Source organism: Eschscholzia californica, unplaced genomic scaffold, assembly GCF_041429995.1.
Source record: "Eschscholzia californica isolate CP2 unplaced genomic scaffold, dmEscCali1.0.p SCAF_1, whole genome shotgun sequence".
NCBI lineage: Eukaryota > Viridiplantae > Streptophyta > Magnoliopsida > Ranunculales > Papaveraceae > Eschscholzia > Eschscholzia californica.
Genome location: NW_028238198.1, coordinates 81,008,599 through 81,025,406, shown reverse-complemented (window position 1 = coordinate 81,025,406; position 16,808 = coordinate 81,008,599). Strand labels below are relative to the sequence as shown.

The window sequence follows — 16,808 nt, the reverse complement described above, 5'->3', positions numbered from 1 at the left end:
CCTGTCATGTTAACATCCATGAATTGAGTCATTTTCAAACAAAAATTTCTGCACATGTATATGGTAGATTTAAATTCTAAAGTACCGTATATTCAATCTTTATTAGGTCTAAACCCACTACCACGAATAACATATCTCATCCTTCTCTTGTGACTTTCATTAGTAGCTAGCTAGTTTCTAATTATGTAAATCAAGGTCAATATCAGCCACCAAGTCGCCTTCGAATTTCAAAGATTCGTAGCTACTAGTTTTCACATGATTAAAGAACTTAATCGTAATCGCATTACACTAATTTTTTCCTTATCAAGATATTAATCAAACACAAAATTGACTATACATGGTAAGAAAAAAAAAACTGAAAAATCTTCCCACCTACCCTTGAAATAGATTCTACCAAAAAAAATTCAAATGAATATCTTTTTTTTTTTGTTGAGAAAACAGAAAACAAAAACTAACCAGAAAGAAAAGCCTCCCGATATGCCTGTTCCGAGAGCCACATCCAGTTGCCTGCATGCGTTCGACCCCATGGAGGCAATTCAAATGAAGTAGTAATTCAAATGAATATCTTACTACTTACTTTTAGATGTTTCCTAATTAAGACCCCAAATTTTTAATTAAGGGGATTGCCATCAATTGATAAACAAAAAAGTACAAATTAAGGTATAGATTTAGGAGTATAGGATAAGAAAGCCAAAGTCATCTTCATTATGTACATAAAACTTCAAGTCTAAAAAAGTTGCTAAAGAGCACCCTTTAGACATCAACATTGGTTTACTCTTGTATTCCAATACTTTAACTAAATTTCAAAAGTCTTAATTTTTACCCTATACCAAAGTCTGCAATTTAGTGTCTGTGTGTATATATATATACTTGAACTCTTGTGTATTTCCCTCATATCCACTAATAGCTAGTATTACCTTCTCTTTGTCTGATTGCTTCCCATTTCCCATCTTAACCTAAATTGTTCTAAAATGGCCAAGTATTTTCAATGTTCCCTTTTGTTACTACTCTTTTTCATTCTCGGGCGACCTGTGGCTCACGCCGCGACATGTAACAACTGTTTCATTCACTCTACAGCAGCTTACTACCCGAACTCCGATGAAAATGGAACACAGGGTGAAAAAGAATTCCAAGTTTTCTATTAAAAAATTCTCTTTTTTATTTTATAGAAACTAATTAGTATGATATGTTGAAGTTATTTTTACATGTTTTGGTGGTATTTTATGGCAGATGGAGCATGTGGGTTTGGTGTTTTCGGGGCGAAAATCAACGGTGGAGATGTATCGGCTGCATCTGCTCTATACAGAGATGGTGTAGGTTGTGGAGCATGCTATCAGGTGCTGCAACTTGATCACGAAAATACATAGTACTACATGATTTTTAAATACTTAGCCCTATTTTGTACGTTATGTTTAAATTATTTTCTTATAATCATTTATCGTTCTTTTCTTATAGGTGAGATGTACAAATAGTGACTACTGTTCAGATAATGGAGTCACTGTAGTAATTACTGATAGTGGTTCAAGTGGTAACTCTGACTTCATACTTAGTAGGCACGCCTACGCGAAGATGGCTCAAACCAAAGATTTAGCCCCTTCTTTATTGGACCGCGGTGTGGTTGATATCGAATATAGAAGGTACATAAAGAAAAGCTTATATTTGTCTTGGTTAAATAGACCGTCCCTACATTTCGATGTTTGTTGATTTCAGTACAAACATGTGTGAACTATGTGCCCATTTGTGCAAAGTTTATAATTTCCTCTATGTTTTTATGCATGCAGGGTTTCATGCAGCTACCCAAACAACAATATCACTTTCAAAATTGATGAGAGCAGTAATTACCCTTACTACTTGGCCTTTGTTATTTGGTATCAACAAGGCAAGAAGGACATCACTGCTGTTCAACTCTGTGAGGTATATATTGTACATAATCACTTCCTTCACCATATCCTTATTATCTTTAACCTAAACCCGATGTTATAAAACTTTTACGGTTAGTTAAATGTTGAGTCTTTCTACTCATCGGTTAACAGTTTAATGAAGTAAGAATTAAATTTGATTTTGAAAATGCAGACGCAAAGTTTATCTTGCAAGCTGTTAGATCGGAGCCATGGGGCTGTATGGACCATAGTCTCCCCTCCGAGCGGGCCTCTATCGATAAGGATGTTGTTGTCTGATATTGATACCGACGATGAGAAGTGGGTGGTTCCTGTTAATAACATACCATCGAATTGGAAAGCAGGAGATGTATATGATTCAGGAATTCAAGTTTAGTTACTAATTAATCTAGAAATATAATTTAGCTAATGATTCATTTAATCCTATAATCATGTGCACGCCTATAATTCTTAATCAACCTTAGTATTTGTTTTTCGAATGTAGCTTGTAATCTCTTAATTTTTCTTTTTCTTAATTGTGTTATCAAGCTAATAAAAAGTAGTTGAAATGTTAAATCAACTTGCATTAGATTGTTTGGAGTTTCAATACCTTCGCTCAATTTGCAGAATTGAACATGAGAGCATTTACTCGATCTATTCCAATATCTGATATCGGCTCAATAGGTTGCTCATCTCCATCTTTTGAAGCTCCAAAACTGCAGTGTTCTCGACTGAACTCATCTGCCAAAGTCAAAAGCGTTAGGATGAGATGGCGTTAAGATATCAAAGTCTATATGTACATCATTCACATTGCATGCACAAAAATAAAACCCTACTTGGGATGCTTTGTGATGGACAACATGATTTAAGGCTCCCATACTTATGGCCTAGATGGTTTAATCTCTTAGGTCGAGACTGGCTTCGGTTAACTTTTAGCGTAAAAATGGCAGTTCACAAACCAATGATACAAAACCACCATCTGAGAGGATAAAAATCCTTTGCTCCTATAAGCAGGTAGAAGACTTACCAAATATCGTATTCAACGAAGTGGGAGGAGGAGTTGCCATGAAATTCAAGCCAATGTAAAATCCAATTGCTAAAACTATCGTTACCATGGCATAAGCTGGTAGTGCTAATGCCCAATACCTAAAACAGTAACAGTTCATTATAAGAAGGAAAAAAAGTTATGCACAATTAGGACAACTTTGGTGATTTTTCCTGCAAAACTTCAGAAACCAGTCTCGATCAAATCAACTTCCAATACTATAATGATACCGTGTGAAGTGAAAAAATGTTGAGATTGGATGTTGTTCAGAAGATGATGCATAAACAGGTCATTTCTTAGATCCTTCCTTGCAACTTTCAAGAAGAATTTGTAAATTAAAAAAAATTACTATAACATGGTAGGAGAATATAGAAAGAAATGCAAACAAAATGAGAGTTCACTGACCTGCTAGGATAGTAAGTGATTCCTATAGAATGTAGCCATTGTTCAGGAGTATATGCCCATATAAAGTATATAACTGTTAACAGAGAAAAAGTGACTGTAAGATTATTTTTTACGAGAAAAGTGAAACATCAGAAACAAAAACATGAATATTAAGGATGACAGTTGGGTAGCCATTAGACCCATTTGAGTATCATGGAAAAGCTTTAGAATTTCCTGTGGCGACAATGGTTGTGATAGATCCCACAAAGCCATAAACTTCTGAAGGCTTCGGGCCATGTTCTTCAGATACAGCAAAACCAGAAACTTTGTCATCCGGATCTGAAAAAGACACAGTTGCTCTCTCTTTTGATAAACTCAGGATCCTTCTTGGGCTATTGAGAAAAGAAGGATCATACATTGTTTGATCACTTCTCATCACTCTCCCGCCAAATATTCAAGCAAGTGAATCGCCAAAGCTACTGCCTGCACAGTAATAAGTAAATGCGTCACCGTAATAAGTAATTGTAAGTTGGACCATCACCAGCATCTACAATGATAATTCCGACAATCTGGGATTGAGAACAGATTTCTTGTCAACATCCAACTTCATTCCAACTTCAAAGCTATATCTTCTGTTAAGCAACCATACCGAAAAGTTGTACTAGGATATACCTTAGTTCCTCCACTAAATAGTGGGGGTATAATAATAAGAATCGCATGACCAAAAAAGACATGATCTCTTAAGAACAAAGTGGAGCAAGTATCTCTTTCATTTGTACCTCAACCGTGAGTTGTCTTCAAATTCTTACATACTTTAAAGAATAATTCTTTATAATGGATATAGAAAAAGGAAACTTTACTCCATGGATGGAACTTTTATTCTTCATTCTTCTACAATTATTAAAGTTCACATTTGCCTATTCACAATTTCAACAAGAATCGTTCGGAAACTATATCATTCTTCTTGATTGGGACGACACTAAAATGGTGTAAACTGCATTTATTGCAAACCACTTGCTCGCAAGGCCTGATACTATATCGAGACCGAGCTAGTCGGGTAACTCGGGCCCGATGCCATGGATGTGGCAGAGCCAAATCAGCGGCCCCATAATTTCAGCAGTTGAATCATAATTCGTAAATCATAACCATCAATCGACAAAAAGAACATTGACTAATTAACAACATTTGGACTTATCTAACATTCATAACTTATAAGAAAGTAAGAATCATAGTTCATAAATCATAATCATCAGTCGATTGAAGTCTTTTAATTTGCAATTTCTAGTCTTAGGTAGTCTAACAATAACTTAAAAGAGGAATTTCATCGAACAATTGTGCTACACAACCTAAACCATTTCCACAATTCTCTATAATTCAAACAATTCAGAATCTTTTGCAAATTACACATCAAATTGGTTAGAATCAAATCAAGTATTTATTGTGCACTCACCAGAAATCTGAGTGTCCCCAACGTTGGCGTATTCCAAAATTGAGAGTTGAAATGAATCCTTGAGAGAGAAAGTGAAGATTTAAGATAAACCCTAGTGCTAGTGTTGGTCACTTCAGTTGATTTGCTCAGCTCCTCCTTGCTGTTGTCGATCCGAGAAGCTGAAACTCTCCCTTTTCTGCCCGTCCCCAAATTAAAGGAGGTGAAATAACAACCCTCGTCTTTTAGAAAAATTACTAAGATAGCCTGTGGTCTCGATTTTGACCTCGACATCTTCAAATTTCATTGATAAACGGTAACATTAGACGCACTCCTCAAAGGTTTGACTTGAATTTCAAGCCTCTTCCACATTTTCAACAACAAAAGAAGTCTCTTCCACGTGACAAAACTATAAGATTCCAATTCTTTTTGATCGATTTTATTAGCTACTCAAGCACGCTGAAATATTGGTTTTATCTGCCGCTAATTAACTTACAATGTAAATGTAAGAGAGAGAGTCTTAATGATCTCCCTTCTTAAAATTAAATTCAATTGTGTCAAATTCTTTGCTAAAAGATGTGCTACTTAGTTTGCATTACAGTAGCAAAATGCAAAAGTGCAACCATGTAGCGGTATACTTTCTCTTCGAATTCTCATTAGTATGGATCTTATTTTTCATGGAATGTCATTTTCTTTTTCTGTGCATGCTTTAATAATAGCTAAGGCATCTCCTTCAATAACGCATTCATACTCCGGTAGTTGTAGTGCCATTTCAATTGCCAAGTAGGCAACTCTAGCTTCGGCTTCCATCGCCGAGGAAGAACTAACAGTGTTTGTAGCAGCCCATACAAATTCTCCATACTTGTTTCTACGCACAGCCGCCAAATCAGCTCTTCTTTGCGAGAATGTTGCGTCGAAGTTGATTTTTAATTTCCCTCTCTCCCGTGAAGCCCAAACCGTGACCCTATGTTCTTCATTTCTTCTTACCGAGGTCGAGGGACTTATAAATGTACCATGAAAATTCAACTGGATAGCCAAAGCTTCATGGATAATCTTATAACAACTTGGTTTCTCTCCAATTGTATCAATTTGGGCTAGTTCCATATGAACCTCTCATACTTTTTGATAAATTTTGGTAAAATCAAATCTCGCCTATTGCTTAATGTTTCATCAGAATTTTACGAGGGGAGTCTTTAGCTCTCCCGAGATACCACAACTAAGAGACGTAAAAGACATTTCATATTATTTTTCTGATATATACATTTTATGTCTCATCAAAAGTAAGGTGGTAATTATTCCACCTTACTTTATTGTTTGATTTGATCGGGAATATTATTAGTAAAGATTGTTTTTGTTTGTATATTATTTAATTTATGATTTTATTATTACGTGTCAAACATATTCTTAGTATTTTTGACAAAAAATCTACATTCAAGGAGTAAGCTCAATTACTAATTACTGGAAGGGATAAACTCAATTACTAATTAGCGTTGAGGGAATGGAGCTAAAAAACCCTTATGTTTTTTGTAATATTAATAATCTTCTAATTAGCGTCGAGGGGGTAAGCATAAAAACCTTTACGTTTTTCTTAATATTAATAATCTTGTATGATTATTATTTTCTTTGTCGTTTTTCGTATATCTAGTGTTATCGTTTGTGTGTATCTTGATCTTCATCACTTGTTTGTGTTATCATATTCATCATTTCTTCATCTTCATTTTCTATTTTTTCTAATCTTCTGATTTCCAAATCGTACATTTTTTTTTGTTGGATTTCTTTTTTTGTCTTTAAAACTAATATGGTTTTCTTTTGGCTTCATATTGATCAGTTAGTTCATAATGGAGGGATTGGGCCCTTGGTCCAAAAGGGGCCCAAAATGAAAATCCCACCCACGGTTGCCTAAAAATGAAAGGGAGGTCCAATGTGTCAGTTTGGGGTTCAAAATTACGTAAAGGGCCCTTGAAAAATAAAATATTTACCGTTCATGGCATCGAAAATTACAAAATTGCCATCGAAATTTCTCGGGAAACGATTTTTTTTCTGAAAAAAGAATCTGACAACCCGTCCATCAGAATCTGTATTGTTCAGAAATTTACGGAACTACTACCGAAAAAATCCCGGAAAACGAAATTTTTTTCGGGAAATTATTTTATTTACTGGAAATTTTTTCTGTACTAGACACTTTTGCTGGGCGAGAATTTGAAATTTCGTTTGAAAATTTCAAAACTTCGAAAAAAAAGATTTTGTGACCGGAAATTTATTTTATTTATTGGAAATTTTTTTCTGTAATAGACACTTTTCCTGGACGGGAATTTAAAATTTTCAAAAAAATTTGAAAATTTGGGCGGGAATTTGAAATTTCAAAATTTAAAAAAAATTGAAAACTAGAATTTTTTGTGTACAAGAAATTATTTTATTTACCGGGAAGAGATGGTTTGCTGGGCGGGAATTTGAAAATTCGAATTTTTCGTATACTGGTAAATTATTTTATTTACCAATCAGTTTTTTTTTTCAGGAAAACGTCACATGTCCCGTCCAAGGACAAGAGGGGGATAAAAAAAAACTGACATTTGGACCTGCAACTAATTTTTGAGCAAGAGTGGATTTTTTTTTGGATTTACCCCCAGATTTTGGACCGTTGACTCAAAAATCGTTCATAATGTCAAACCATTATGTGCCAAAAACTTAATATTCTTTTAAGAGAAACTACAATAGGTTACTCGAAGTTGAGGTTACAATATGAAGTTGGATTAACACCTGATTGTATTAACTATGATTTGGTGCTTTATGCAATTTAGACCATTTTGCAAATTTGTCCCTACACTATTTGGGGACTAATTGATATAGTTAATTCTACATAAACAATGGTTTTACACGGTTCTTTAATATCTTTTGAAATATGACTACTAGTTCAATGGTTTCTTTGTTGAAAGGTAGGGCAATGGGGTTGGTGTATTTTTTAGGCTTTTCGATTTACCACACCAGTGATGTTCTTTGTGTCTCCATAAAAAAAAAAAAAAGTACTTCTTGCGGCCTCTAGCGATTGCCCATTGTACAACAGAAAGAAAGGTTATAGCTTCACCTTCTTCAATGTCTCGGATCCATTAAGAGACCAGACCTAACAACTACCCTATATAGAATTGTAATTTTATCTCTTTATTAGGGGTAACAAGGTAATTGCAGTATTATAATACTTATTCTTTTTATTTCTCGGAGACGGGGATTCTCTATGGAATTTGTTTTTGGATGCTATACGCAACTCTATATTTACACAAAAGAACTAAATACAACTAATTAATATAGTTCCCTGGGGGAATTCTACATCTACAGAATATAAATATTTCAGATTTGAATAAAGTATCTGAACTTATTATCGATAATAAATGGGATGATAACATTCTGAGTCACACCTTTCTTGAAAATATTTGTAATCTTATTAAAGCTATTCCCATTCAATCTGAGGGTACAGATAAGATAATGGAATTTAACACAATCTGGTAACCATTCGGTTAAATCCATGAATCAGCACCTAAGCTCAGTCGACCAATCTACTTCTCAGGAGGAAGTAAATTGGAATTTCATTTGGTACATACCCACTATTCCTAGCATCCAGCTCTTTATATGGAAAATATGCACTAAAGCACTACCAGTCAGACAACGCATAGGAAAATATATTGGTAATATTACTAACTGTCCTAACTGTTCTGAAACTGAATCTATAGAGCATGCTCTTTTACACTGTCCCATAGCGAGAAGGATATGGTTTCACTTTAATATTATTTCAAATAATATTCCCTCTTTGTCTGAATGGATTATGTCGTGGCAAAATCCGGATCAAACCAGTTATACTGCTGATAATATTCATTTCGTCACAATTTTATGGTATATACGGAAAACCAGATGTGGTCACTGCTTTCAACAAACATTATACAACGTGGATAATTTTCTAGATCTAATTAAAACATTTCCAAAAATTAGCAATGATAAGTTAAAACATGATAACACTGCTAGCGTCAAACGACAACCTCCAATCCACCCTTTCGCGAAAATTAATGTGGATGCATCTTTTATTAATGTGGAACAGGTAATAGGAACAAGTCTCATTGTTCACGATGCCCGGTCGAAGTTTGTCTCAGCAAATGTGAAAATTGCGAGAGCAAGAAACAGCGAGGAAGGTGAGGCAATAGCCATTCTCAACAGTCTTATTTGGGCAAAAAATAACAATCATATGCAGGTCATCATTGAAAGCGACAATATCAACCTGATAAAACACCTAAATAACCCAAAGCATCAAGTTCAATGGCAATCGCTGGTGCACATTCGTCAAATCAGAAATTTAAAGCATGAGCTTCAGCAGGTGAAATTCAGCTATATCAAACCAGAAAAGAATAATCAAGCTGACAAGCTAGTTAAATGGGCGCGCAGGAAGGAAAGATCTAAAGAGTGGGCCTATATTCCGTATTTTCTTCTTAATATGTATTGTAATGCTACTCTTATTATGTAGTCTAATATAAATATATATCCTTAACAAAAAAAAAAGAATTGCTAACTAACACCAAAAAAATAAAAATTGAAAGTACTCGAATTTCTCCTTCATGCTATGCACAATTTTATTTCAATGAAAAAAATTATTGGACAAAAATAACTAAATAAAAATAATGAAATATTATCTTAAATTGCTAAATCAACATCAAAAATAAAAATATAACCGAGTTTTTCCTCCTAAAAATCTGAGGGTTCAGTTTTTTCTTTGGACAAGATTACCACAATTAATTGTTCATAAATAAAATTTAATCGAACATTGAGTTAAAAAAATAACCAAATATTAATAAATAACCAAAAAATTATAATCCAATCAGAGCATCCCATGCTGTAATTCGAGGTAAAACTAAATTGACCAATTTGAATGTACAAGGTTGATAATAGCGACCCCAACCTATATATAATTGTGGAATTGGATCATTTTATTTCAAAATTACCTTAGCAAAGTGATTTCCTTTATTAGATTTAACAAGTGCAATTTGTTGTACTGGGACATCTCCTCTTAGCGGTAGATTACTTATATTTGGTTTATCAGGGATTACATTATGGGAAGTTTTATAAGGCCTCCCCAATTTTGTTAAAAGGCCTCCCCATGAACCATTTTACTTGCTAAATTATCACTGAGGGGAGGCCTTTTAACAAAAATGAGGGGGCCTATAAAATCTCCCTTACATTATTCGGAGTCCACTTTATATGTGGATTTGAATTAATTATTTCTTTATCTAACTCATTTAATTAAGCAATACATTAATAAAATTACTGAATCAAATTATAATTTTTCGACACAATAAATAGGTAAACAGAATATATGTTATCGTAAGAGTAAAAAAGATATAAGGTACCTTCAGTTGTGTCTAATCCAACGAATTTCCTTAATGATTTTTCTTAAGAGTTTTTGTGCAATATTTAGGTTTCATAGAAGAAAATTAGATTGTGTTAGAGTCAAATTAGTAATCTTTTTAAAAGAAATTCTTAAATAGATTGTGTTAAAGACAAATTAGTAATCATTTTTAAAGAGAAATTCTATTTTATAGTTATTATTTTTCGAGGTAATTTGGAGTGATTCTTTTTTAAGATTCTCGATATAATATGGCCAGCGCTTTGGGGAAAGCTAAATAGTTTCCGGGGTGTGAAATTTTAAAGGGAATATGTAAAATTTTAGAGATTTTCCGGGGAAATAAATTTTAAGGGGGAAAAAAAAAACACTACACCTCACCTCACTCTATCTTCACCTCACCTCACTCTCTCTCCACCTCACCTCACCTCACTCTCTCTCCACCTCACCTCTATCTTCTCCGATTAGGTCGCCGGCCGGAAAATTTTCCGGCCGGCGACCATTAAAAAAAAAAAAAAATTTTTCACTCTCTCTCTCTCTCTATAAACTCCGGCGAAGGGGTTTCCTTCGCCGGAGTTTATAGAGAGAGAGAGGGTGAATTTTTTTTTTTTTTTAATGGTCGCCGGCCGGAAAATTTTCCGGCCGGCGACCTAATCGGAGAAGATAGAGGTGAGGTGGAGAGAGAGTGAGGTGAGGTGGAGAAGTATTTTGCTTTCCCCCTAAATAAAATTGTCAAACAAAATTGACCAATTTTTGACCAAGTCTTCACACCCCGGAAACTTTTTAGCTTTCCCCAAAGCGCTGGCCTATAATATTTGTTGGATAACACTAATAAAACAGATTTTAGTTTTGTTTAGCAATTTAACAAATAGACGTCGTGTCTAATAAATAGTTTCCACAGTTAAAAATAATTTTTAACAATATAAGATTCAACAAAATATTTACTAGATAAAACCAATAAAAACACATTTAGTGTTGTTTAGCAATTTAATCCAAAATCTAGACCCTAAGAATGTTTGTGATTAATCTTCTAATACATTCGCTAAAAATTCTTCAATGTTCTTTTTTACAAAATTTACTTGTAAAAATGCTGAAACAAATTGCTTCTATGGACCGACGACATCTGATATTCTGATTGGTCCAAAAAGAGAATGAGGTTCCACCAGAACGTGTTAGGCACAACCGCGCAAGTTAGTCACTGAAGTTCATAATCCCGATAGAGAGGGGTAGTTTTGGGAAACCAAAAATTTATTGAGATCGGCATCGGCTATATAAAGCCAAAAACTCTCTATTCAATTCCCTCGCTTTTTGCCCTTCCCCTCTCTCTCTCTCGCTCTATCCTTTATACGTTTCAAAGCTTCATCTCTCCAACTCAACCGATCAGGTAACTCACAGATCTCTGTCTTTTTTTCTTTTTCTTGATCTTTATTTGCTCTGATCTTCTATGATTTTACCTAGTTCTGAGCAAATCTCATTTTGATGCTTATAAGCGTTTTTAATTTGAATTTACGTCATTACATTTAGCTGTTTCAACAAATTTCATCTGGATCTGAATGGTATATGAAATTTTCAACTAAACTTTTGTTTTCAATGATTGTTTTCTTATCAGATCTGTGACATTTGTAATAGGAATACTGAAATTCAAGTGATTTGAAATTGTTATTGAAAGATCTTCATTATTTCTAAAGAAAATTTAATATCAATTCAATAACTATGCTTAGATCTAGTCGGATCTAGCTCTGTTTTTCTTTCATTATGTGATCAAGGATTTTAGGTATTCTTCTAATTGGTTTTTGTTGGATTGTTGTTTCTGCATTTGTTGGATTTTAGGAATTTCAAGTTCAAATTTTCTTTTTTCACAGAAACTGTGGTATCTATGATACCTTTCTTTTAGTTTCATCTTCATTCATCCTATTTTGAGTTATAAATTTGACAATCGTTGTGATGGAATGCAGCTCATCCTTCTCTACTGTCATGGGTACCGTTGTTGATGCTACATCTCAGGTATCTTTCTAATTCACCACTTCTCCATATATTTATTATACTTGTCGAAGGTAGCCTTGTTAAACATCTACGATCAAAGCTCATAATTTGGAGATGGAAAAATGTACTTATGGTTTAATATGGGCATGGGTGTGTATAATATGATTATCCTTCAAATATGTAGTAAATTACAATTATACTATCTCATAATTTAGTTGACCTATACCATCCTACCAAATGAATGGAAAGTAGGCATAAAAGGTTGAAGGAAGGTGCTTATAATTCATACGTTTAGTAAACCTATGTCATTATTATATATTGTACAGTAAATTTAGTTTCTTCTATATTATTAACTCAAGTTTTGTTGTAGGAAATCGGAAGCTTGGCCAACCAGAAGAAGGTCAAAGTTGTCTTCGTCTTGGGTAAGTCCACAACTGTTTCACTAGAAAAGTATAATAAATGCCCATAAAATTCATAACCTCTATAAAGAATTCCGTTTGTGTTGATTATATTTTCAAGTGGTTAAAACTTAAAATACGAGAGTAGCTATTGTTAGAGTATATTGAAGATTCGAGGTCCGAAATCAAGATTCAACAAATTAAATTAAGATTTTCGAGAAATTCAAGTTTCTATACTATAGTTTTCTAGATTAGTAGTAATCTTGTAAGATATATAATACTATGGCTTATTATATTTTCCAAATATTTGAAGATTCATGTAGATCTAGTTTAATAGATTAAGTTGAAGTTTTAGGAAATAAAAACACTTAAACCACGTTATAATTATGTCTGAGTTCCTGCATTTAGTTATCAACTCCATCAAGTTGTAACCAATCATTCCTACAATTGTAGAGAATAATATATGCATCCTTGTGGTTTTTTTTAGTAGATGTAGGTTGTGATCCACAAAAAGGGTCACGAAGACTACATCTATTGTTCTCCGCAATTGTATGATCGATTAATTACAACTTGCTGGACTTGGTGGCTGAATACAACTCGATGGATAATTACAGAAGCCGCACATATTTATAAGTAATCTATGTGATTTTACTTCTATGGACTTTTATCCTATTTAGGAGACTAGATATATGAATCATCAAAAACTTAGTAAATATTGAGAAACAATAAATATTTTGGAGCAATATGTTGTATTTTCAAAAAAAAAAAATATGTTGTAGAACCTTGGAGATCTTAATTTGATTTTTTGAATCTTGACCTTGGAATGTTAGATCTTGATTTTGGTCTCGAACCTTTGATATAATGTAATACCTACAGGAAACAGTTGTACTTAGAAGATATACTTCGAATAAAGGAAAATACCAACTGTTTTGAATCAACTTAATTTGGTCAGGTTATGGGATGGCTTGTGAAGCTACTATAATTTATGCCTGCAATACGATATTGTTCTATAGATGGGTATTCGTCTAGTCAGTTATTCCTTGGTCATCATACTTTAATGTCAGTTCCAGTAGTTCCGTACTTCCGTCTGTTTAAGCAATAAAAAGTATAACTTCATCCTCTGAAAAAAGCTATCCAGAGAGTTATACAGTTGTATATATCTAGGTGCAATTGTGCAAATGAAGATTATGTTTCAGTGACTTCACATCTGGAAGAAATACTTGGATTTAAGAGAGCTATTTAACTGAAAATGTGATTGTGATTATATAACAGGTGGTCCAGGCAGTGGAAAGGGAACCCAATGTGCTAATATTGTTGAACACTTCGGGTTCACCCATCTCAGTGCTGGAGATCTTCTTCGCGCAGAAATCAAATCTGGTTCTGAAAATGGGTACGTCATAATTACTTTTTTTTTCTACCTAATCATCCTTGTCCAATACATAAGAAAGAGACATGAAGCTAACTGGAACGTAACTTTATAGGACACTAATTACTCGTAATACTCTCGAGACTGAAACAAATATGCCAAAGGGATATTACATATAACCATATCCAAGGCACAGTCACATACACTGGGTGAAACTGACAAACTGACCTTCTGTTTTGACGTATCCCACGGTTTCTTGGGAAAATGAGACATTGTTATCTTGAATCCAAGTATTTCTTCTAGTTGCAAATTTACAACTGAAATCTACTACCACCCATATATATTAACATCTCTGTTAACTGTTTCTTAAACTAAATATCAACTGTGGAATAATTCATTTTGTCATTTTATATTTGCTTTAGTACCATGATCCAGAACATGATAAAGGAAGGAAAGATTGTTCCTTCTGAAGTTACAGTTAAACTTCTCCAACGGGCTATGGAGGAAAGTGCGAACGACAAATTCCTTATAGATGGATTCCCTCGCAATGAAGAAAACCGTGCTGCATTTGAAAAAGTGGTAAGCGTTTTACAGAACTAGTGAACTTTATATATATATATATATACAAACACAATTATATAAATTGGATGCTAGTGATTATGTATTTCTTATCAAGGATGTTACTTATTTGTCTCACAGACGGGGATCATCCCAGAGTTTGTACTATTTTTTGATTGCTCAGAAGAAGAAATGGAAAAGCGTCTTTTAGGTAGGAACCAGGTAAGATAATTTAGCCAGCTTACAAGTTCTCTAGATACAAACTTTCTTTTAATTGTTCTTTGTCTTTGTTTCTTTCTTTTTAATTATCTTTGTAGAAATTTTGTCAACCTCTCATAAAGGTTGTCTATATCCCTCTTATTTTTGTTTTCTTTCATGTTAATAACTCTTCACTTGGTTGGAATGAAGGGAAGAGAAGATGACAATATCGAAACAATCAGGAAACGCTTCAAGGTTTTTGTGGAATCTAGTATCCCCGTGGTTGACTATTATGGATCTAAGGGGAAGGTTCGAAAGGTAATATCTTGTTTCTATCCTTGTTCAATAATTATGAAAGGCTTTGACTTAACCCATCATTCTTTTTATTTATTTTTTGAAAAATCGTTCTTTTTATTATTTTGCAGATTGATGCCGCAAAACCTGTTGGAGAGGTTTTTGAGTCGGTCAAAACTGTTTTTGCCCCAGTTCATGAGAAGGTAAAAGGGCATTTCTGTTCGGTCTATTATCATTTGTCAGTTAATAGATTACACTCATTATCCATCACCACTAGTGAAGTAATCCGACCAAAGCTAGCACAAAGTTAGGTTGAAGGTTCATAATAGGTTTAATGCTCCCTAGTCACTGGCATTAGGAGTAAACATGATTGCCAACATACTAAAATTCCTAAAAAGAATGCAATTTATACCTTTTTCTCTTGATAAAGATAGAAAAAGGCAAAAAAAAAAAAAAAGAGAAAAGAAAATTAAATTATACGTCTTTAGATTATTGAAAACTCCACTTGTAAACCACACAATTCAACATGCACCTTCCACAAGCATTGTTTACGTTTATACTTTAGTTACTCGATATTTGCATGTTTTCAGGCTGCTTAGAGATTATATGGCAGCCACAACACCACCGTATTTGAGGTATGTCTTCATACTTGACAGACCGTCTATTGAATCTTACTGATCGAGCTGTTCCTCAAATCAATCTTAGAAGACTAGGAAGGTTTAGTGGTGTGTGAATGTTAGTGTTTTGAAAGTCAATATTACATATTATACTGAATTAGAAGTTCCAAAATCCTCATTATATGCACGTATACTTGTTTCAAGCAATAAGATTGAAGTTTTAGATATGAGAGGTCCTATTGTGGCTAAATATTGATCGTTATTGGACTTAAACTATTAGGCTAAGCGAAAATAAGGTGGACTTTTTTAAACTATAATATCACGATAAGAGAAGTTCTTTTTTACCTTTTATGTATGTATCACTAAGAATGACCTTGTAGAAAGCGGAGAAGAAAAATCATGACGGGTGGAGAATCTTTTCTTAAAAATAACTGTCATTTCTGTCATGAGATCCGCTTTTAAGACATTGATATGGGGTGTTTTTTTTCCTTTTTCCGAATCTGAAATAAGTTAAGTTCTGAATAGTACTCCAATTTTGTACGACTATGATTTAATATTTAGGGTTTGTGTTTTTTCCTTTTTCCGAATCTGAAATAAGTTAAGTTCTGAATAGTACTCCAATTTTGTACGACTATGATTTAATATTTAGGGTTTGTGTTTTTCTTCCAGGTGGTGATTATGTAGCATTAATGATACACTTGAACGATGGCAATAAAGCAGCATATCTACTTACAATTATAGCATAGCATTAATTTTACTAGGCAAGTTTATGCCTTTTACTTTATATTGTTATCCTTAATGTGACCGAACTTTCTTAATACCAAATCGTAATAATCTATCCACAGAGATAGTTCTCTTTATATTCTTCCTTTATCGATGTGTAAGGGATAATTTGGTCGTATTTTGTCGGCACCATGGATGCTTTAGAGTCACATTAACATTTTTTGTTGTTGAATAGAGTCACAGTAACATTGGTTTTATCTGACTCTTATTTTACGAGTCATTGTTTTTTGTGTTCTATTTTCAGTTTGGTACTTGCCTTTGAATTAAATGGTATATTTTCAAGTTGAGTTCTTATGATTCATATTAATCTGGCATGTCTTTATGGTAGTAGCCCAAGGACAATTAGTAATGTGAGACAAATCTTTACCCTAAATTCGTACTCTTAAAATATGCCAAAATGCTAAACGTTATTATTATTTTTGCAAAAATCAGAATAGACTATAAGGTGTCTGAACCCAATTACAAACATTACTGGCCCAAATTTAGCAACATATGGGGCTCC

The 16,808-nt window shown here is 33.6% G+C and overlaps 3 protein-coding genes across 4 annotated transcripts; 2 read left to right on the top strand and 1 right to left on the bottom strand.

Annotated features, from left to right (window-relative positions):
- The first annotated feature begins 423 nt into the window (after positions 1-423).
- Positions 424-2,460, top strand: LOC147569795 (expansin-like B1). The gene is made up of 5 exons (XM_086656308.1): positions 424-1,116; positions 1,231-1,337; positions 1,456-1,637; positions 1,782-1,914; positions 2,074-2,460. The coding sequence occupies exons 1-5, from the start codon at positions 972-974 to the stop codon at positions 2,272-2,274; spliced, it is 768 nt and encodes a 255-aa protein (XP_086512434.1). The 5' UTR covers positions 424-971; the 3' UTR covers positions 2,275-2,460.
- Positions 1,435-4,920, bottom strand: LOC147569794 (Phosphatidylinositol N-acetylglucosaminyltransferase, GPI19/PIG-P subunit). Its single transcript, XM_086656311.1, has 6 exons — positions 4,757-4,920; positions 3,545-3,789; positions 3,328-3,404; positions 2,905-3,023; positions 2,488-2,618; positions 1,435-2,209 (listed from the first exon to the last, which is right to left on the bottom strand). Exons 2-5 carry the CDS (start codon positions 3,740-3,742, stop codon positions 2,494-2,496), a joined length of 519 nt encoding a protein of 172 aa, XP_086512437.1. The 5' UTR covers positions 3,743-3,789; positions 4,757-4,920; the 3' UTR covers positions 1,435-2,209; positions 2,488-2,493.
- LOC147569793 (UMP-CMP kinase 4-like) lies at positions 4,770-16,501 on the top strand. Of its 2 annotated transcripts, XM_086656309.1 has the most exons (12): positions 4,770-4,955; positions 7,916-7,980; positions 11,258-11,493; positions 12,065-12,113; positions 12,463-12,514; positions 13,763-13,880; positions 14,279-14,435; positions 14,556-14,636; positions 14,823-14,930; positions 15,038-15,109; positions 15,497-15,541; positions 16,193-16,501. In XM_086656309.1, exons 4-11 carry the CDS (start codon positions 12,084-12,086, stop codon positions 15,503-15,505), a joined length of 627 nt encoding a protein of 208 aa, XP_086512435.1. In that variant the 5' UTR covers positions 4,770-4,955; positions 7,916-7,980; positions 11,258-11,493; positions 12,065-12,083; the 3' UTR covers positions 15,506-15,541; positions 16,193-16,501. The 2 variants fall into 2 exon arrangements, with proteins under 2 accessions (XP_086512435.1, XP_086512436.1); XM_086656310.1 differs by lacking the exons at positions 4,770-4,955; positions 7,916-7,980 and having other exon boundaries at positions 11,402-11,493; positions 15,497-16,085; positions 16,173-16,383.
- Positions 16,502-16,808: the final 307 nt, after the last annotated feature.